This window comes from Rhinolophus sinicus, linkage group LG04 (genome assembly GCF_036562045.2).
Source record: "Rhinolophus sinicus isolate RSC01 linkage group LG04, ASM3656204v1, whole genome shotgun sequence".
In the NCBI taxonomy this organism is placed as follows: domain Eukaryota; kingdom Metazoa; phylum Chordata; class Mammalia; order Chiroptera; family Rhinolophidae; genus Rhinolophus; species Rhinolophus sinicus.
In genome coordinates, this window is record NC_133754.1 from 70714705 (window position 1) to 70738820 (window position 24116).

General features: G+C 33.4%; 1 protein-coding gene across 4 annotated transcripts in view; it reads left to right on the forward strand.

The window, feature by feature from the left end:
• Window positions 1-24116, forward strand: part of TUSC3 (tumor suppressor candidate 3) — a 151594-nt gene that overhangs the window by 16271 nt on the left and 111207 nt on the right. For all 4 annotated transcript variants that reach the window (XM_074329722.1, XM_019738006.2, XM_019738005.2 and 1 more), the window contains exon 2: window positions 22280-22449. In XM_074329722.1, the coding sequence (XP_074185823.1) occupies window positions 22280-22449 (170 nt within the window). The remainder of the gene's footprint in view (window positions 1-22279; window positions 22450-24116) is intronic.

Here is a 24116-nt window from a genome sequence, read left to right on the forward strand (position 1 = left end):
TATTTTAAGGATTTTTTTTGAAAGAGAAAAAGTGGTTTAACTTGTGGGATTTTTTTTTCTCTACAGAATATTTAGTTCTTATGGAAATTTTTCTTGAATTTATTGTTTAGGAAAATTTTATATTGTAAGCTTAACATCAAAAGCAATTAGTGATTTTTTAAAAAATTATACTACATTGTCACTTTAAATGCACATTTTATGGGACGTAATCAATTGAATGATTTTTGTATACATACATATTTTTGTATATAAATATATATTGTGTATTTATTTCCTAATTATTTCCTAATACTGTGTATTAGGATATAATATGACTTTTGTAAAGTTCATTTTGTGGTGTTTGATTCTTAACACTTTGTTTTAAAAAGGACTAAAGCTCCCTTGTAAAGTGTCCAGTGTGGTATTAAAAGACTGCTGAGTGGAAATAATTTGATTTTGTTTTGCAATTACTATTTATACTTGTTATTTTTCAAGTGAAATGGAATCTTTTCATGGCAACTAATTAAAATATTAAGAACTTAAATATGTATGTGTGCACATACATTGTTTCATTAATTAGGAGGGCAATATGTATTTTATTTTGAAAATTCCTTTGAAGTATACTTCTTTTGCAAATATATAATTCATATTTTTGATGGAAATGATGTTTTAGACTTTTGAAAATAGTCTAGATTTAAATGAACTTTACCCTAGATTTAAATGAACTTTAAATCTAAGAAAGGGTTATAAAAGTGAATCAGAAGTTTATGAATGCTTTGCTTTTCCTATCAGGGTGTGAAAATAGAGCTAAATTAAATTTGTTGTTTTCCTTTAGAATTAAACCAGTGTTTATAAATTCTTGTTTTTGATGTTGTTCCAACACCTTTCTTTACTACTATGAGAAAGTATGCTTTGACCACTTTGAATATCTACAGCTCTGTTTCTAAAAATGCATATTAACATTTTTAAATTGGTAATTAAATAATGAAAGATTAAAGGTAAAAATGCTATAAACAACTTGTAAGGATACACATAGCTGGGTGACCCTATAATTGATCATCAGAATGGGAAGACATTCGGGAAGGAAAGGGGATGCTTGTAATAATTACCCCACGGCAACAGGAATAATCTAGGACCTTTACCAGGACCATTACAAGCATATCTAATGAAAATAGTCTGAATGGTGTTATTTATTAAAGACAACTTAATTGGTATATTTTGGTTTAGATATCTTTAAAAGCAAATTTGCCATCTTACACAGTGGATGCTAGCGTTAATAATCAAAATAATATTTTATCTGATGCTAATCATGTCAGGACATGTTGTTACTGCTTAGATTTTTTTTGAGGTAGAAAGCATGTTTTGAACGCTCTAATTTTCATTTGGTTATGTTTTATAGTTTCTCTGTATTGTTTATTTGATGAGTTATTGTCACCCTTTTCTATAATTCTTCAAACTTTTTTTTTTTTAATTCTTTGAACATATTTATAATAGCTACTTTAAAGTGTTAAGTCCAATATCTGGGCGCATTCAGAGGCAGTTTTTTTCTCACCTGCTTTTTTTGCCCTGTGCGAGATCACACTTTTCTGTTTTTCTGCATGTTTTTTTTTGTTGAAAACTGGATTTTAGATATTTTAGCAACTCTGTATTCTGACTACTGCCATCTTTCCCTTAGCTCATTGTTGTTCTTTTTAATTTTAATTTTTTTTATTTGTTTAGTGGCTTGCCTGGATTCCTTCTGTGGAGCCTATTTCCCCTGCAGTGTTCCACCTTTGAACACTTGAATGTTTTTTCCTCCTTGTTTTTATTTTTAAGCCTGGCTTCCCAGGAATTGCCCATGATTAATTAGAGGTTGTGATTAAGAGCCCAGACCCAGTAAGTCTTCCACCCGTGCCAGTGGATCTGTGTGTGGTTTTTGGGATGCTTTCAAAGTTCAGGGAAATTTCATGTCTGCCCTGTATTTAGCAAGGGATTAGCAGCTGGCAAGTACTTTTTCAAGTTGTTTCTGAGCATGTGCAGTGTTCCAGATCACTAGGGGTGAATGTCATCTTTGCAGGGCTCTTTTTCGGCTGTCTCCTTCCCCGAATCCCTCTGTTAAATTTATGACTAGTGTACTGTTTTCCTTGCTGCTTCTAGTATTTATTTTTTCCTCTTAATTGCTTGCCAATAATACCTCAGGCAGTGCTGTGGAGCCGCTAGTTTTCCTGTGTTGCTCCTCTTCCTGACAGAGCCTTTGTTAACCTGTCTTAGAGCTGGGGATGGGGAAGACGGTGGCCTCTTTCTCCCTGAGTAGGGTTAGAAGGGGATGGCAGCCTCCGGTCTTCTCAGCTTGGCCCGTCTAGTGCGGAACATCCCCCTATGCCCTGTGAACAGAAGCCGGGCAAGGGAAGGTTGCCGTCTCCTCTTCCTCCTCAGACACATGTGCGCACAATAGAACTTCTGCAACACGTAGCATTTCTGGCTTAAATGCCACCTTCCTGTTGGTGTTACTGAGATTCATTAGATTATCTTGAATAAATGCTTCTCAGTGTTTTTGTATGCCTTTAGGTCAATTTCCAGAGAGTTTATTAAACAATTTTTTAAATAATTTTGACCAGTTTCATTCTGTTTTGCTGAGGAAGAGGATCTGTCAAGCTCCTCTCATAGCCATTCTGGACATCCTGACTCTAGAAAGCATCTTAGAGATAACTTTATGTGTCTGACAGATGATGAAATTAATACATGGGAGCCTAAGTGACTTAATAATACCATAAACTAGTTAGTGATGAATCTGACCTTTTTAAAATTTATTTCTTCCTAGGTTTAAGTTCTGCTCATTTTATACCTACAGTGGCTTCCAAACTATTATTAACATACTGGTAGTTATCAAAATTCAACTTGGAGGTAGTGTGGTATATTCTGAAACCAAACTAGGTAGGATGTGGTTGATATAGCTGTGAAATCTTTCTCTCCACTGAATACCAAAGTTGATTAAAGAGTCTGGATTGATGTGCCCGCCTTTCTCATTGTTCATGTGTATCTATAGCTCCAAGGTGAATTTTCTCCCACATGGGGTGAGGAGGAGGTCAGTTCTTTTGTGATGAATATGTATGTACGAGCATTTATATGGTAGTTGTACTGCTCCACTAAAATTAGTAGTGCCTATTAAATTTATTTTAATTGTTTATTAATGAATGGCATATAACGTTTTTAATAACTTAAAACAACTATAATTTGTACCCTCTTTCAGTTGTTCTTTTTCACATAGTATTTCTTGGATTTAAGGCATACACAGTTGACAGGTTCTAGTTGATGTTTTTTACTTGTTCTTAAAATTAAACGTAATAATATTTGACAGACAACATCATTCTACTTTCTCAGGATCGATTTGACTATTTGTGGTCTTCTGTGATACCATATGAATGGTAGAATTGGTTTTTTCTTCTATTTCTGCAAAAAAAAATACCATTGAGATTTTGACAGATACTGCATAGAGTTTGTAGATCACTTTTGGTCGTATGGACATTTTAACATCATTAAGTCTTCTGATTGGAAGAACACAAGATTCTTTCCATTTGCTTGTATCTTCTTTAATTTCTTTCTTTTATGCTTTGTAGTTTTTGTGATATACAAGTCTTTTACCTCCTTAGTTGTTTTCCATAAGTATTTTATTATTTTTGGTGCTATTGTAAATGGGAGTTTTAAAAAAATTTTATTTCCTTTTCACATGGTTTGTTGTTAGAGTATAGAAATGCATATTGCTGATGGGAATGCAAAATGGTGCAGCCACTATGGAAAACAGTATGGATGTTCCTCAAAAAATTAAAAGTATAACTACCATATGATATAGCAATCCCACTTCTGGGTATTTATTCCAAGTAATTGAAATAAGACACTTAAAGATATATCTGCACCCCCACGTTCATTGCAGAACTATTCCCAGTAACCAAGATGTAAAAACAACCGAAATGTCCATCAACTGATGAATGGATAAAGAATACATGGTATATACATTCAGCCTTAAACAAGAAGGAATATTGACAACATGGGTAAACCTTGAGGATATTATGCTAACTGAAATGCCAGACATCGAAAGACAAATACTGCATAATTCCATTTATATGAGATATCTAAAATAGTCACATTCATAGAGTCAAAGAGTGAAATGGTAGTTTCTGAGCACTGGAGGGAGAAGGAAATTGGGAGTTACTAATCAGTGGTCATGAAGTTTCAGTTAAGGACAATGAATGGGCTCTAGAGATCCGCTGTACAACATTGTACTTATATTCAACAACAAAGTACACTTAAAATTTTGTTAAGAAGGTAGATCTCATATTGTTTGTACCATGATAAAATAAAAATTTAAAAAATCACCCTCCTCCAAAAGATTATTCTAAACACCAGTTGCAAACAATATAAATGAAACAAAACCTGGCACTGATGCTGCATTAAGATACTATATCCTAAGCTGTGCTTCCTCACATCCCTAAAACATGTGTTTTGACTTCCCAGCCAGGAAACATTTGGTAATGTCAATTGAATAAGTTAACAGCAGGGAAGTTTTCTGGTAAGAGGAGGAGTCACTGCTGATGTGGTTTCCTTTTCTTTTCCACCTGCCCCATGTTCCATCCTATCTTGGGAAATTAAGAGCAATTTTTTTTCTGAAGATGCCTTAGAATTTCTTTATAGCTTCTCTTGATTCTAATGATTTTGCGATCCTAATTTGAGTTGTAACTACAGATTGGGAATAGTGCTCTTTAATTTTTGGCAGCCTTTTATTTTTCATTTATTTATTTTTTCTTTTTTAGCTATTTGATATTTAGGGAATTAAAAATGTAAAAAAAAAAAATTCCAGTATTGAATAGGTTAAGTATTCATGCATGTCATTATTATACACATACATTTCATATATAGTTCTTTATCATAATAAAGATGATGAACAGTGGATCAGTTAATTTTGTTACTTATATAGTACTACTATGTGGCAGAAAACTGTTTTAGACACTTTGTAAATATAAACTTGTTGCTCTGATTTTTCTCCTAATTGTAGTGCACCAAACATTTAGTATTTAATCACAATACTTACAGGATTCAGTACTATTTTGGATTCTTTTCTAAGTTGTGTTGTAAATTCATAGTCACTTTGTAATAAAATGAAGAACAAATAAAACTAACTATAGATTTGAAAGCTAGAGGCAGTGCAGCGAAGATTGCCAGTGATGGTAAAGAGTGAAAGCCATATGTTGGAAGTACTAATTTAATGAGTTTAGCTTAGAAAGAGAAAGGCTCATTGTTGTTCCCTTTGAATTTTTTAAGTGTATCTTTTATGGTTAAGATTTATTCTCTGTAGCTCCAGAGGGCAAAAGTAGGTCCAGTGGATGGGTATTACATGTGTAAATATAAGGAAGAATTGTAAAATATTATCACTGTTTTGAAATGAAATTGGCCACCTGGTGAGATAGCAAGCTAATTTTTACCAGAAGTTTTCACCTTCTGTGATCAACTGTCGGGATGTTGTACATGCCATATTGTGTGGGAGGTTTAATTAAATTACACCCACTCTAATGCCAATTACATTCTTTAGTGAACAGGAATAGTAATGGATTTTCAAAAAAAAAAAAAAATTCCAGTATTGAATAGGTTAAGTATTCATGCATGTCATTATTATACACATACATTTCATATATAGTTCTTTATCATAATAAAGATGATGAACAGTGGATCAGTTAATTTTGTTACTTATATAGTACTACTATGTGGCAGAAAACTGTTTTAGACACTTTGTAAATATAAACTTGTTGCTCTGATTTTTCTCCTAATTGTAGTGCACCAAACATTTAGTATTTAATCACAATACTTACAGGATTCAGTACTATTTTGGATTCTTTTCTAAGTTGTGTTGTAAATTCATAGTCACTTTGTAATAAAATGAAGAACAAATAAAACTAACTATAGATTTGAAAGCTAGAGGCAGTGCAGCGAAGATTGCCAGTGATGGTAAAGAGTGAAAGCCATATGTTGGAAGTACTAATTTAATGAGTTTAGCTTAGAAAGAGAAAGGCTCATTGTTGTTCCCTTTGAATTTTTTAAGTGTATCTTTTATGGTTAAGATTTATTCTCTGTAGCTCCAGAGGGCAAAAGTAGGTCCAGTGGATGGGTATTACATGTGTAAATATAAGGAAGAATTGTAAAATATTATCACTGTTTTGAAATGAAATTGGCCACCTGGTGAGATAGCAAGCTAATTTTTACCAGAAGTTTTCACCTTCTGTGATCAACTGTCGGGATGTTGTACATGCCATATTGTGTGGGAGGTTTAATTAAATTACACCCACTCTAATGCCAATTACATTCTTTAGTGAACAGGAATAGTAATGGATTTTCAAAAAAAAAAAAAAGTAAATGAAATTTTTTTTGGTTGTCTTGTACAACTCTTAAAAAGATACATTGTAAGAAGCATGAACCATTTATATATTCTAAACCAAAACAAACAAACAAACAAACAAAATTTCTAATTTGAGGACAGATTTCTCTTAAATGATGATACATTTTTAGGAAGAGAACATCAGGAAAGGGAAGAAGGAAGGGGAATATCATTTTAGTAAGCAGATGTGCTGAATCAAATCTCAGGACAGATGGTGTAACCTGATTACTGTCTACTGCTAATGGGGCAGTATTTTGCAAGAAAAATGTTAAAAACAGCTACTTACGGGGAAGTGGGATCAAACACAGTAGCATAGCTGTTTAATATTTTTGTGGGAATTACAAATATTTACATGTTTAATTGATGTTAAACTTATTTGATATTTCTTTAACATATTCTAAATTGTGAAGCTCATAAATGTTATTGTAGTTAATTTGAGTACCAAGATGGGAGACAAATATATGATGTGTCAGTGAGTAGTTGTAAAATTGTTCATCTCAGCAAAGCATTGACTTAAAGGCAAAGTAATCAAGGAGAATAGGAGTGTTTTGTTTTCTTTCTTTGTATTGTATTGTAAAAGTGGAAAACGATTCATCTTACATGTAAGAATTTTCTATAATTTTATCTGTTTTGATTAATTTATTTATCATTTATTAAATGTGTACTAGTATTCTTACAACTGTCTATAGTTTTAGAGGGGATCTAAAGGTGAAGAAAGTACAACCTATTCAGAGACTGTTTAGTGAGGGAGACATACATAAAAACTAACAAAAACAACATAGGTAGAGGTAGATTCACTTTATGACCTGAGAAGAATAAGTCCATGTATGGTAAGAACTGGAAAGGTTTCAGAGTCAGGTAATTGACTGAATTCAGTCTTGAGTAATGAGGAGGGGTCGGACATGTTGATAAAGGCTGCAGTTGGATATGGAATGTGTATGTATGTGTGAGAGGAAGAGAGTGTGGGATGGTGGTGGTGGTGAAGGGAGGTTGGTGGAGAATCCCAGGTATTGAGAACAGGATTCGCAAAGGTACAACAATCAAAATACAATGAGTTCAGGGAGTTTCAAGTAGTGAAGCCTTTTTGCATGTTCAGGGTTATGTTGGAATTAACATGAGGTGAGGCTGGACAGGTATAAATGGAAGCCAAGGCTTGAAGGGTCTGAAATGCTATTGAAAGAATTTAAAATTTACATTATAGGAGATGTGGAGACATTAAAGTATAATGTACAGATGAGTGAGACACTACATTTCTGCATTTAGAAAGGTAGCACACAGTAATATAGAAAGGATTTGGGGTTGGAGGTGTTTTAAATATATGACTCTTGGAGTAAAGGCCAATCAAGGCTATGAAAGTACTAGTTTGGAAGAGATAATGAAAGGCTGCTGTTTTCTGGTAAAAGGAATGGAGAGAAGGGGATACAGTCAAACATTTTAGAAGGTGGAATGCCTACTAGGCTATAACGAATGGAGTAGAATGGACTCAGTGTTTCTGGCTTAGGTAACTGATGAATTCACTAGCGTTAGGAATATGTGTGTAGGAACTCTGTTAGGGTACACATGAGTTCAACTTGAGACACATGGCTTTTGAGGTCCTTGGCAAATTCATTTAAGGTTCAGGAGAGAGGTATAGACTTGGAATCCATAATAGGTGTTATAAATGTGTAAGCTGATCCTTAAAACCATGAATGTAGATGAGATCACCTGGGGAATTCATAGAGAATAAGAGAACAGATGGCCAGAGTAAACAGTTCTGTAGGAAACCAGTGAGGGCTGAGAAGTAACGAGGGAGGTATGAGGAGAACGAGGAGAGAGTGGTGTCTCAGAGATGAGGAGAAACATTTTCAGGAGTGCCACATCTTATGTTCATTCATATAAGGGAAAGCCAGAACATATCCATCAGATTTGCTAGTTCACTTTTAGTTTGCTAAGAACAGTTTTGAGTGGTAAGTATGGAGGATTGAATGTTGTGGGTCAGGGAATGAATTCAAGGTAAAAAAAGAAAAATTGACAGATTGCCTTTTAAAGAATGGCAAGAAGGACAACACAGTTAACTAGAAGTAAACATGAGTTCAAAGTAGGAATGATTTTGTTTGTTTGCTTGTTTATTTTTAAATGGGAGAGACTAGAAGTTACCTATAGGAAGAACATTGGAAGGAGCCAGTAAAATACGACGAAGACATAGGGTGGGGTAGTAGAGGACTAAATGATGAATCAAGGTCCTGGAGTGATTAGATTCCTGGATCTCATGTAAAGGGGTCACCCCAGAATGATTTTTAAATTAATAAAATATATGGAAATGCAAAAGATAAAGGCCATATTGAAATACAAGCATCAAAATATAAAAAATATGATACAGTAACATGTTTCTTTATGAAGTCATTTTATAACAAGAATCTGATAACAGATCTGATAATTGTTGTGATTTCAAAGTAGTGATGTATGTAAACAATTATTCAGAGCTACCAGCAACTAAAGGAATGGAACAGGAAAAGATCCATAATTCCTATTGGTTACAAAGTCACAGATGCTGTTACTTCTGCTGTGTTTTGTTGTCTTCATTTATAATAGTAAAGCTAAATTTTAGTTAGAGATTTGTGAAAATGAAGACATGTTTTTTTTTCCTGTTTCCAAGTGCATGGTTTCCCTGAATTCTAATCATGGAATCTATGAAGACCTAGTTTGAGAACTCTTGTCAAGAAAGTCTTTCAACCATGGATAATGCTCATGATTATACTACATAAGAATTTAAAAAAAAGAAAAAAAAGAAAACTTGTATGACCATTGTTAAGAGAAATAGAAAAAATTAGTATGATGGGATGTTCTACAACAATGGAAATTAAGTATACCTTTATGTGTTAACTGCATAGGTTTCTAAAAATTTTGACATACACATTTCAATATAATATTAGAAGAAGACATTAGACATTAGGGTTTGTTTCCTTTTAATTTTTTATTTGGATTATAAAAGTAAGTCTTTGAATAGTGGTTGATGTTTATGGTAGCAGAATGGAAACTATTAATGAGGTTAGGACCCTGTTACTCTGCAATAATTTAATAGTGCAATAGTTGCACATTTCTGGCGTGTTCATCACCAGAAAAGCTCAAAACTTTCTTTTGCTAGAACCAGGAAAATCGTTTTATTTGTCAGAGTATATTGGTTTCTTGTATCTTTTCTAATGGTTCACTAAATTAGATTTGAAAATCGAGGATTGCTTTCTTTAGTTTCTTAGTAAAGACAAACAAAAAACCCTGGTTATTGAAGAACTTTTGATACATATTCCTGGTCATTTTTACTGAAGTGAACTAAGGTGTTCGTCAATAACGATGAATGTAGTAACTGTGCAAGTTAGAATATAATGAAACATCCTCATTTTCTCAAATACCAACCTGACCAAAAGTAAAGATTAGATTGAAGTGAAGTGAGTGTAACTTTCAAAAGAGTAGACGCAATCAATAGATGTGAAAATTAGAATTGGAAACAGCAAAGAGGCATACAGTAACCAATGCACCATCTTAGCTGTATTAAACATTTCTTCCTAGAGAAATCACAATGTCTCATCTTCTAGCCACTTTGTTTTTGATATCTCTTTCACTGTCTCCTTCCAATGGGCAATAACTGTTCTGTTGTTTATAAAGTAATATAGGTAAAAATTTCAAACAACGTAGACATGTATAGAGTCGAAATGAACATACCCATATAATCTCCTCTAGAAATAAATCATTATCAATTTGCTATGTATCCTTTCATATAGTTCGCATGTATATAAAATAAGTTCAGTGAATAGGCACACACATGTATTTTGAAATATGAATTAGTACTTTACACAGGATTCTGATAAGTAAGCTTTTGGATTATTTAAAGGTAAATTGTGAATATCCTTTTAGGTAACTATGTCTCATCTTGTAAATGACTATAATAGTGTTCTATTTCATACCATATTATGATCTAGCCAATTTTCTTTTTATAGGCACACATATAATTTCCAAATATTTGCAATTATAAACAGTGCTGCAGTGAATATCCTTTTACATAAACATGTGTGCCTTGTCTGATTATTTCTTCAGGATAAATTCCTTGAAATGGTATTGCTGTACTAAAGGGAACACACATTAAAATTGTGTATGTATTATTAGGGTGATCTTGAAAGATTATACCAATGTATATCTATGTTGTGTCTCAACATTTTATAATATAACATATTACATTTATATGTTGAAGAAAAATATTTTTACCGAATGAATACTAGCAACTTAACGTGGGACCTTGTATACATACTGCTTCCAAGTTTTAATGGTCAACTTTCACCCTGGGATGCTGTCTCTATTATAATAGCAAATGTTTTTAAAAGAGTAATTCTCCCATAAGTAGAAGGGTGTCTGGACCAAGTGTACTATGTCAGCCATGAGAGGACGGTGTTCATTCTGTTTCTGCATTTCCAATAAAATGGTCCATTACCTAATTAGCTATACAAATACTTATTTATGAGGCAAGCACTGGGCTGGGTACTGGCGACACAGTGATGAATAAGATGCAGTTGTGGGCTTTACGTTCTGGGCTTTATTTTTAATAATTGAGTGGTAGAAACTAATGAGTGGTTGCTGATAGACAACTTGTTTTAAAACTAGTGTTATAGTTATACAATAACGTGTTTGTAGAATGATATACTTATAACAAGAAGCAAAATAGAAATGTTCAAATATGATAGCAAAACAAATTCACTACAAAATTTTACCATCCATAAACAACTGTCATTATTTTTAGGTGAATTTCATATTCTTCCAGCATTTTGTTATGAATATTTTCAAACATACAAAAAAGTTGAAAAATTTTACAGTGAATACTCAAATACCTACCAGGTAGATTCTACAATTAATGTTTTACTGTGCTTGCTTTATCATGTATCTTATCTATCATCCATCCATCTAAATGCTTTTTAAGTAAGTCGCAGACATTAGTATCCTTCCTTCTCTCAACTTGTATAGCATTAACTATTGTTTTAAATCATGTCATATTTTCATCAAAGTCTGTATTGATTGACTATATTATAGATGACGTGAAAATTTTGCATTCTTATATTTCCTCCCAAATTCTCTTCCTTGTCTCTCAATGTTTAATAAATTACTTTGTCTAACTATGGAACATAATGTAAGAGTTATATATCATAAGTTATATAAGTTATCCAGACTGGGATATTTTTGAGAGAGAAACAGAGTGCTATTATTGAATATGCAAGGACAGCAAATACAATTTGGGACCCTCTAGGCAAACCAGGCTGGTGAGACTGTCTATAACAATAATTACTGGAGTTGTTTATTCTTTGTTTTACATTGAAATGTATTTATTTGCATTTAATAAATTAAACACTATAGTTGACATTTAGGTTTTTTTTTTGTAACCATAGCTTCTTTATTTCCTGGGTACTTTATTTTGATTTATCTCTTGGTTAGAATTCATCTAGTTCCCCACCACCTCCCACCCCAAGAGGCTCTAATTTGTACTGAATTTTATTATTATTATTATTATTATTATTATTATTTTGCTTGCTTTGCTACCTTACATTATTTTGGTACTTTTCATAGACAATACATTTCTATATGATAGTCTTCATATTATAGGGATAAATGGAACAATAGTAGGGGCATCTCATTCTATCCTGGGGGTGGGTACGAAGGTAGGGTATTTTCTCTAATATCACTCAATGTTTTCTACATAAAGCCCATGTAAGAAGTTTCTTTGGAGATTTTGGTGCCCAAAATATTTGAGTCTCTGCCACTAACACAGATTTCAGTTAGTAGGTAGCTGTGATAATTTTTATGGTATACCTTTTATACAAAATAACCAAAGCGAATCTTTTGTTCTCCCCCAAAAAACTTCACTTGCTCCTGCCATTTGGAAGTAATTTGATAGACCAAATCTTATTTAGGTTGATGAAAGGCATTGGAAACCTTTTTAAGTACATTTTAAACTTTGCTCTTGGCTTATTTTCTGTTGGATTCTATTTAATTTTTCTTAGTTTTAATAATTTAATTATCACAGATTTTACTAGTTTGTATGACTCAAGAATACTCAACTTGCTAAGAATCATCTCTCAGTTTTGCAGTGTTAATGTTTTTGTTTTTCCACATTCTTGTAGTAAAAGTTTTCTTCAGCTGTAACACATAGTTTGTTGCTGTTAACAGGGAAGAGTTATATACAAACCCGACTTTTAGAGCAATGCAGATTATTTTGTGACATAATGTATTATTATAATAGGGTATCTGCTCCACTCATTAACACTGGTAATGACCATCTTGTCTGGGTCCGTGCTCTCAAGGGAGAAAGGCCAAATGGCAGTGTACAGCTGCAAGTAGATTTTCTTCTCTACTCTTACAGCTGCTGTGCTTCTTTGTATCTGGTACCTGTTTTAAAATGGGATACTTATACAAGAATAAATATCCAACAGAAATATATGAAGGAGTTCAAGAAATATGGGGATAGAAACTACATAATTCAGTGATGGAATAAAAATGGGGTGCTCATTTAGCCTGTTTTATGACGGCCCCTTATTAAAATAACTTCATATTTTGATCCTTCAAATTCTATTGTTATTACCTCTTGACAGGAGAGTATTGTACTGAAGCAATTTTACAGTCAAAATAGTCATGAAGACAACCCACATGAATTAAAAAAAAAAAAAAAAACAAGAAAAACTTCCTTCACTTTATAGTAAACAATAAAACCGAATACCTCGTAATTCTAAAAAAGACCATTTTTTGACTAGTTACGTGACATTATTATTTATCTTGAGAGATATTTTTGTGTAGTTGTAGTTAGTATAAACATGTTATCTTCCATTCTGTCTTTTCACTTAATGTTGTGATAGAATTTTTTCAGTATTTACAGAATGTGTGTGTGTCATTCTGGTCCCTAAAATTTCATTGTTCTAATATGCTCTTTATTTCCTGTTTATTTTTGTTGCTGTCAATCATATAACTATCCTGAGATTTATTTTCTTTTTGAATTGTTTTTTAGAGTATATTTTAAAATGTATGATTACTAAATTAACCAGTATAATCAGTTTAATATATTTTGTATCAATGTTTTTGTGTATGGCCTTCAATTTTGAGGATGAGATTTATTTCCTGGTATACCTGAATTTATATAATTCATACATTCATTAATCTAGTTTTGTTATTACTACTAGTGTCAACTACAAAATTTTCAAAATACTGTATAATGTTTTTATCTCATAAAATTAAGGTATAACAGCATTTAACATTAGGGTTTTAAAAATTTTGTTACTGCCATGGAATAGTTTAGTTTCTTATAGAGCAAAAATTCTGATTTTTTTTAATGTATGATTTATGTTGATATGTTTATGTAAATGCACTGCTCTTTTAGTTTTGTGAACTATGCAATCCTAAACAATTGAAATTGATGTTAAATTCTTGAATTATTACTTTTAAATTTGACCACAGTAATGCTTAAATTCTTATGGTTATGTCAGTTACATATGGCATAAACATACAACTTTAGGAAACAGTTACTTCTTCTATAATATTCTTTCCACTTTTGAGTCAGTGAATAAATAGAGAAAAGAGTCGATGACAAACTAAACTTAGAAACTCTTTTTTAAAAATTACATTTGAATAGGGCTAATAAATGATCAATTCCTGGATTATAGCTTATAAATTTTAGAAATTGTCCATTGCTTCAGTATGTGTGTACGTGGGGTGAGAGTGGGGGACAGGAGGGAGAAAGGGAGAGCAAGCGTGCAAGCGCCTACAAGAGCGTGTGTGCTCTTCAGGGCCTATGGAGAGCTAGCCAAGTTCAAGATGCTTTGAGGGGTACAAAATAGCAAACATGTAGATCTTTCTTCAGGGAAATTTTCTGAGGCCAGTTCAGTTTGAGAAAGCCCCTAATTACATGAGTGTTACTGGAAATGTTTTACTACGTCTACGGAAAAAGTTCATTTAATTGAATATTGTAGCACCGTCAATTGAAGGTTTCTTCCTTTCTAAAGAAAACGGTAAACATTTAAATTGTTTTCTCAAATAAGTTTTTTTCTACATTTCTCATTCAGATGTGAATTGAATTACTATCTTTGACATGTTGGGCTTAAAAACGGATATGACTATTCCCTATATCAACTTGTGAGTACTGCCTACCTGTCATAGGTAGCCAGATCTTTTACGTGCTTCCACAGGCCAGGTTATGGTTAGGCTCCTCTCTGAGGGGGAAGTGGGCTGTGGTTTTTCCGGTATTCCTTTCTTTAAGTTTATAGTGCTTGATATTAAATACATCAAAGAACTTTCAGCATGATTTATTTAATGTATTTTGACTCTCTGCCTTTTCCCCTTTGAAGTCATGATAGTTGCGGTTTTCCAATGGAGTGTAGGTTGCATAGCTTGCAGAGATACCATGATTTCCTGAGTTATTAAACTGACTACTTGGTTAAATTTTTTCCCTCTTTATGGCATGTATACTATATGCATTTTATAATTTTTCATCAATATAGCCTATTTGTCCTGGAACAAATAAATAGTGGTCTTCTGAGTGCCGTTAAGGCTATTGGTGATCTTTATTAGTTTGTAATGTACATGGGGTGTTACAGTGCTTGATCTCTGATATTTTGGTTTCTGGAAGCCTTAAATTACCCTTTGTATTTTATTTAAATCTGAGAGGAGCTGTATGATAAGAAAAATGAATAAGCATTTTTAGGATTAAATAATTTCAGGAATTGAAGATAACTTTTCTTCCAAATGCAAAACAATATGCATCAGGCTGCTTCTGTTTGATTTATCAGATGGCTTTGAGTGAACCTCTTAGGTATTAAAAGTCTTGAAAAGTAAAGCCTTCTTTTCCTATCAGAGATTCCTGTAAAATATAGGGAAAAACAGAAGGGGTCATGAAGTTTCTGTGTGTCACCAGGAGATAACCTTCAACATGTATTTGTTATTCTCATACCAAGTCTGTATCCTGTGAATTACTATGAGCAAGTTATGTTGTGGCTATTTTGATGATAGGTACCTAAATACTACATGGTGACTGGTACACAGGCACGTGAATGGCTATTCCTCTAGTCGATGTCCCTTTTTTTAAGACATGAGACCACATATATATCCATGTTTTGGTGCATCTGGTCATCATAAAATGTACCTAGGGATAAAATGCTAGAAACAATAATATGAGTATAAAAATATTAGAGTAGTGAGCTTTTTTCTTCGTATTTAAGCTTTACTTTGAAATGACCAATTTTATTACATATTGTTTAGTGAAATGTATCATTTCTTTGTATTTTTGTTATGAATTGGTTTGTTAAAAATGAATTGACAAAAATGAGTCATATGTTGGGACTTGCATATAGATTAGGCAAGTTTGAATTATTATAGTGAGTTGTCTTAAAATTCAGTTTTCATAAAAATATTAAGATAAAAATATTAAGATAAAAATTTAAGACAGAGGGCTGGGCACCTAACGTTAATATGACTATCTTAGCTTCATTAACCTGTGGGACTTGCTAGCCTGTGCTTCTTACGGCGTAACTGGTAAGGACAGGGTTTCTTCCTTGAAGATTCCCAGTTTTAGATTTCTTTTTCCTTTTCTGATATGGTAGATTTATGGCACCTATGTCCCTATTTCCCAGCCCAATGCCAGAAGCAGACAAACTCCAACTGCTCACACACTGTTTACATAGTTCCAGTCTAGGTTTCAGAATTTCCCTCTGTACTGAATTTAAGTTAGCCATTAGCAACCAGTTAGTGTTCACAGAAATGAGATCTTATATGCCATCCTTTCCTGAGTTGGCAGTAAGCCATTTACTTAACAGCATAGCCACAACCCCACAACCATAACACATCAACATAAGCTATATGTATATAAGATATATATATATGACATATATATATATATATATATCATATATGCATATAATTTTTTTTAATGGTAGAGCTTATTTGCTATAAGGCTTTGAGAGTAGGGTCTGTTGTACTCCTCTTTCATTGTCCATGAATTTAACACGCTTGTCATGTAATTAGTAATCCACAAGCTTGTTTATAAATTTAGTGCAGTACTTGTCGTGTCATAAGTACTCAGAAAACATTTGGTAACTCTGAGATTTAAGATATTAATGAGATTTTTAAATGATCCCATTGTGGATGTTCCTTTAGCAGCCTGATTAGTGTTGCTGATAGAAATGAACCTGAGGAAAAGGGAACAAAATTTGAGTGTTTGTCCTTTGCAGGATGCTGTGCTAGATGTTTCCCATACATTAAGTCATTTAATTTTACCAACATCTTTTTGAGGTATTACTTCACTTTTAGAGATGAAGACACTGAGATTCAGGGAAATAATTTGGTCAAGTCACATTGCATGTGAATACAGAATCATCATTTGAACTCGAACCATCAAATCCTTTTCCAGTTTTAATTTTGACATATGGTGCTGTCTCCATTTTTTAAAAGTTGTGTTATATTCCATCTTATGGATGTTTCTTTGCTCCCTTAAATACACAAAGTTCCCTTAGGAATTATTGTTATTATTTTTTAAAGCTAAGTGTCATTCTCTAGTGGGAATAGGGAGTTAAGATTCAAGAGCATTACTCTCTTCAAGACACCAAAAGGGACATCCAGAGGAGTTGGTGAAGTCTTGAAAGTACTTCTGGAGAAGTGAAATGGTAGCAGGAAGAAAAAAAAATCTCAACAGAGAGAAGTACAAATGGCTTTCTAAAAGGGAAATACTTTGAAGGGACAGATGCACCCTTCTAAGGATGTCCTTCTAAGGATGTACCTATCCTTAAATAAGGCTATGTAGTCCTGTCACAGAAGTGCAACAGTGACATAAATAAACTCTATTGGGGGACTGCAGCTCGAACTATGATTCTTTCTTAGATCATTGAATTTCCATTGATCAGATTTATATTCCTTATTGAATATTTCTACTATATGACCTTGTAACATTTTTGTTGGAGAATTAGCTCAGCCTTCTTTATAATAGATGCTCTTGAAAGTTTGAATCAGCCAGGATGCCCTAAAACCTCCCTTCCTAGACCATTTATTTTTCTGCACAAAGGTGACAGCTAATCAGCTTAATCTCCTCTGCACATTATTTTCTAAATAGAGAACTGCCATTTGGCTCTTTTTAATTGTGTTCTAAATTCATTTTTAATAGTATTTTTGCTATTATGTTTTTCAAGTGTATTGGTACTTTTAAAATACATTTTCTATATTATCTTAAAACCTTTAAGCAATTGGAAACTACATATTCACTTGTTTATCTGGCCTACTTTTTATTGTACATATGGATGCTTACAAAGAATATCTTTGTTGGCCTGGTGAGGTAACCAGATTAGAGGAGCTCTTTGGTAAACTGTCTCACTGTGTAGAAAAGTCTACTTGTGCTTAAATGGACCTTCAAGTTTTATTTTTAAGAATGCAATGTGTATAAAAACCTCTCTCCCCCCATATGTCACACACAAACATGTACAACACATGCACACACACGCACACACTCACACCCCTTCCCTATTACATGGAGAAAATGGCATAGGAATTAACAACAGAAAAATTGAATTCCAATCCCCACTTAACCACTTATTAATTTGATCTTGAATAAGTAATTTAGGTTCTTTGAGCCTGATTTGTTTTTTCTTTTCTCTGTGGAATAGGGTTGTCGATATGGCACCTGGCATGTCGTGTGCCTACTTTGGTACCTGACACATTGGAAGTACTCATTATTTATTCCTGTCACTTGATTGTGAGCCTCATATTATGATAAGGATGATAATGCTATGTTTTAAAAATAAACTTAGGTTTTCTGTAATGAATATTGCTAATTGTCATTGGCTCTTCATCAGTGATGATGGGTTTGACGTTAGTGAGGTGGGGAAATGAAAGTTTTAATTTGGTATTGATAGGTTCTATTTTTGTCAGTGTCTATAAATAAAGGTCATTTATGTAGTTAATATAGTTACTTTTGTACCTTCTAATGTTTTCTTAGTGTGCACAGATGAGAGAGTTCAGAAAGCATGAGTCAAAGGCATGTTATCGTATAGTAATTTCAGGTCCCTTTGACTATTGGATTGTTGGCTTTAAAATAGGGAAAAAGGTACTTGAGGCAAGAGATACAAAAACTGATCACTGCTCCTTATGGGTGGAAAGTGGAATAAAAGTAGATAACCTAGTTTACTATAGGAATAGGTTTGTAAACGAATATGCCAAAAAAAAAAAAAAAAAAGAAACAATAAAGTTGTTGTTCTTTCTTGACTAATTTCTATTTTAGAAGTTTATAAATAGTGATACATATTTGTATATGAAACGTAAACTCCTGTACTCTTCAAAGAGAACTTTCCAAAAAATTAGTATGCTATACTTTTTCAATTTATTTTGCAAATACTTATTGATGCATGCTATCCATTAGGGTCTGTTTTAGGCATGCAGGATATAGGAGTGAACAGACCACAGTCCCAGCCCTTAAGTAGGAGGCAGGTTCCTGTGCCCTTTGACATGCCATTTCTCATTTTTGAGAGCTTCTTTACCTTCTGGTACTACAAGGTATTCTAGCCTCGTGTTGTTTTTCTCCGCCTCTGTGTTTTAATCAACTGTTTCTCCAGGCAACTGTGGTTCTTTTAATGGAGGATGGTATTTAGATACGATCTTAGTGTTAGGGTGCTCTTTACTATTGGGATGTCATTGCTCCTGAGCCCTCTCAGAGGACAGGTCCATACTTATTTCTGTGTCTATCTGTATCTGTATCCATGCATACAGGTCCATATTTATTTCTGTATCTATCTGTAAAATATGGATGCACATATCTCTGTTTTAAAAACCACAAGTTAATATGGAAGCCTCCAATTATTACCCAAGTTCACAGGATTTATTCTAGCCTTCTGCCTTTCCTTATTTGTAAGTTCTTCCCTGAAATCTGGCTGTCATTATCTGTAATATGTTTGCTTATTTGTTCAACTCTAGTGTACTCATTAAATAACAGAAGTGCTAGTCCTCTGAGAAATAAAATAACTACTGTATGGCATTTATGTGCACTTATTTTCGCTTTAGTTGTAACAGTATCTAATCAAATATTGTTTTCCAAAATTATGTGTATGTTATTAATTTGTAATGCAGTCAGGTTCATTTGTTAAAGTTTGTATTTCATTTTGGGACCGCCTTCCCCCATCTTCATTGTTTTTTTTAAAAAAATGCATAAAATAAAATTCATTTTTGTGTTGCATATGTCTATGCATTTTGGCTAAAGCATACTTGTGGCACTGTCACCGCAGTCATGAGACAGAACGCTTCCATCACCCCCTATGCTTACGTTTTGGAAGAAAATATTAAAAGTTGTTTGGTACTTAAAGCTCATAGGGAGAATTTTTGGTGGATTTTGCTGATGTTCTAGTCTGGTTTGAACAATCAAAGTAGGAAAGAAATGTGTGTGAATAATCAAGAAATTGGGATACTAAAAGAGGTTAGGAGGGGGACTTCACTTCTTAAATGACACCATTTGTTTTATTCATTGTAATTACAGAACGTGGATTTTTTTTTCATGTTTTAAAGAACTGAGATTTTTCATATAGTAAATTAAAACTTTTTAAACAAATAATTTACAAGATATAATCAAATACGTACTTTAAAAACATTACTGTTCCTATTGTCATTCTCTCCTGATTCACCCTATAAGCAAAAATAGGATAGTTTAGAAGAGACAAAATCTCTTCATTTTTTTCAGTATTTCTTTTTTCTTCCTTAGGTAGGTACAGAGCACTTCAACAAATCTTTTACCCTAACTGAGTGTAAGATGCCTACTTTCCCTTCTCTGTTTCTTTCTCTATTTTTTAGCTTTATTTGGTTGTAATTAATATATGAAAAAATCAAACCTATTTAATGTATGTATCTTGATGACTGACATATGCACACACCCGTGATACCATCACCACAAAGTACTAAAAACACATCCGTCACTTTAAAAAATTGTCTTGTGTTCTTGTTTGTGTGTTTTGTAGTATGAACATTTAACATGAGATCAGTTCTCCTAACATATTTTAAAATGCACAATACTGTATTGTTAACTATAAATACTATATTATACAGGAAATCTCTAGAACTTACATATCTTGTGTAACTGAAGCTTTACACTCACTGAGCAACGATTCCCCATTCCGCCTCCCCCAGCTCCTGGCAACCACTGTTCTGTTTTCTGTTTCTTTGATTTTAAATACATCATATAAGTGGAATCATGTAGTATCTGTGCTTTTGTGACTGGCTTATTTCGCTTAGCATAATGTTCTCTGTGTTCATCTATATTGTCACAAATGGCAGGATTTCTTTCTCTTTGAAGACTGAATAATAGTCCATTTTATGTGTGTGTGTGTGTAGATATTAGTAGATACACACACACACACACACACACACACACACACACACACACACACACCACATTTGCTTTATCTGTTCATCTGTCAGTGGACATTTGGGTTGTTTCCAAATCTAGCCTATTGTGAATAATGCTTCAGTGAACATAGGAGTGTAGATATCTCTTCGAGATTCTGATTTTAATTCTTTTGGATATATACCCAGAAGTGGGATTGCTGACTCACATTTTTAATTTTGGGGGAACCTCCATACTGTTTTCCGTAGTGGCTGCATCATTCTGCATTCTCCCTGTCTTGAATACATGCCCAGTCTCTATGAGAGATCCACAGGGAGCCACGGTCACTTTTTACTTGAGAGCGAAAGGAAATAGATTACATTTCTCCTTATGCTGTAGTGTAAAACTTGGTTAAAAGGCACACTTCAAGTCTTTCTCCCCTAACCACTCATACTTGCCTGGTTTCCCAAGGACAGGGGATCTGTTTTCTTACAGGAATACACCACCATGGAGTTTTTACTTCTCAGACTTTTTCAGGTAAAATGAATGCTCTAAAGACTAAGAGTATTCTATGCAGATGGAGTGTTACTTCCTCCCACAGTCACCTCCTTTCTCCAGAACAGAATGTTTCTAGCACCCCAGCTCCATTTGGATTGTCCCCAGTCACTGTTCCTCCCTACTGTCCCTCTGCCTACTCCTATGCTGATTTTAAACACAGATGTTTTCCTGTTTTTGACAATATAAATGGAACCATACAGTACCCTGCGTGAGTTTCTTTCACTCAGCTTTGTATTTATGAGATTCCTCCATGTTGTTATATGTTGAAGCCTAGAGGGAAATTTAAGGTCGAGTTAGGCTCCCCATTCAGCCTTTGCTAGTGAGGGTGGTGGTGGGGCTGCAGTGTTTTTTGTTTGTTTGTTTGTTTGTTTGTTTTTGTGGCATTTGGATAGAGAAGAGCAGTTAATTTTTTTGTCTTACTAGCTTGCTGCTTTCTTGTCCTTTTGGTAGAGAGAGCATCTGTTTCCTGGGTCTTTTTTCGCTTTCCTTTTTTTTTTTCTTTTTTTTTTTTCCTGTATCCATTGGCATTCTTGGATTGTGGACTTCTCCAGCAATCAGTGTGGGATAGATGAGGCAAAAAGAAAACCCAGGGAACTCACCATCATGTCGTTCTTCAGGTTCTGAGGTGCATAGCTCGTCCTCCTTTTTGTTTTCACTGTTCCAAGCCTTCTTTCGTATGCTTTTTTTTTTTTTAATATAATGACCAAAGTTTTTAGTGGGTGAATTAGGGAAAAGCATGTCTATTCCATATTTCTCTAGGTGAAAGTCTATTTTACCTTTGATATCTGCTTTATTTAAGACCATTAGGAAAAATAAAATGAAATATTTTATGCCTATATGGTCAATTAACAATGAATATATTAACCAAAACAAAGACTTTTAACAGAAATTAATGTTGGCTAAAATATAATCTCACATAATCCTGTTTACATGAAATACAAACTGAAGGACTTTAATCGTGTGTAAATTTAATTTCCTATGTTTAATTTCAGAATCTTTTAGCTGAAAAAGTAGAACAGCTGATGGAATGGAGTTCCAGGCGCTCAATCTTCCGAATGAATGGTGATAAATTCCGAAAATTTATCAAGGCACCACCTCGAAACTATTCTATGATTGTTATGTTCACAGCTCTTCAGCCTCAGCGGCAGTGTTCTGTGTGCAGGTAATTTGTGCATTTAAATTTTTTTAAAAAACTATTAGTCCATGCTTATATATTTATTTTATTTAAGATAAATATATTTAATAGAATTAAACAGTTCAATGTAGTAGTCAAATATAACTGTGTGTATTTAAAAGTAAGCTGAAATTATTGTATTTTAGAAAATGACTTTAGTAGGCTTATCTTTTATTATGTAAAATATTGATCGACCATTTCTACATATGATCATAAGAAAAGATTTCTCTTTATATCTTATTTAAAAGTAAATATAAGATAGAATTTGGTTCAAATATTGCCTTGTAGATCACCTAATTATATCTGTGGCCAATGAAGAAGCCCCCCCCTTAGACATACTGTATTTTAACAAGTTTAATAGAGGGAACACATTTACTAGAGAAGCTCATTTACTTTTCAATACCTTCAATGATTAGAACTTGCTACCTGTTAAACAGAAGTAAACAATTTGAGATGAATGAAATATTTTTCAGTAGGAATATACTAAAGAAAATTTTGTACGAGTACAAATATAACACATATGCAACAAATGCTGTTTTTTAATTGAACTTTTGAGATAATTGTAGGTTCGTATCTTATTGTAAGAAATAATAGACAGTTCATATGCCTTTTACCTGTTGTCCTACAGTGGTAACACCGTGCAAAGCTATAGTACAGTATCATCAGCAGTTGTTGGTATTGATATAGTCAAGATCCAGAACAGTTTCATCACCATAAGAACCCCTCCTGTGACCCTTTATAGCCATGCTCACACATCCCTACCACTCCCACCTCCAGAGTTTGCTCTCCATTTCTGTAATTTTGTCATTTCAAAATGTAAATTTTATGTAAATGGTATCATAGAGTGTGTGACTTTTTGGGTTTGGCTTTCTTTTAATATTTCCCCCAAATCCATTCTAGTTGTTGCAATTATCAATAGTCTATTGTTTTTATTACTGTGTAATATTCCATGGTATGGATGGACTGTGTGTGGTTTGTTTAACCATCCATTTCTTGAAGGACATCTGGGTTATTTCTAGTTTTGGGCTATTACAAATACAGCCATTATACAGCCATTATGAATATTCTTATACAAGTTTTTGTGTGAACTTTTCATTTCTCTGGGATAAGTGGCAGCGAGTATAATGCTTGTGTTGTATGGTGGTTGCATGTTTAGCTTTGTAAGAAACTACCAAAATGTTTTGCAGAGTGGCTGTGTCATACTGCATTCCCACCAGCAGTGTATAAGTGATCTAGTTTTTTCATACCCTTTTCAGCATTTGATGGTGCCACTAATATATGTTAGCCTTTTGATAAGTATCTCATAGTGGTTATATTTTGCATTTCCCTAATGGCTAATGGTGTTGAACATCTTTTTACGTGCTTATTTGTCTTGTTGAACATTGATTGTTTCATGTGATTATTTGTCATCTGTATATTCTCTTTGGTGAAAATATCCGTTCATGTCTTTTGCTCATTTCTAATTGGATGTTCTCTTTTACTGAGTTTTGAGAGAATTTTTATATATTTTTAGATACTAGTCCTTTGTCAGGTATAATATTTTTTTATGGCCAAGTAATATTCCATTGTATATATGTACCACATCTTTATTCAGTTGTCTATTGCTGGGAGTTTAGGTCACTTCCATACCTTGGCTATTGTAAATAATGCTTCAG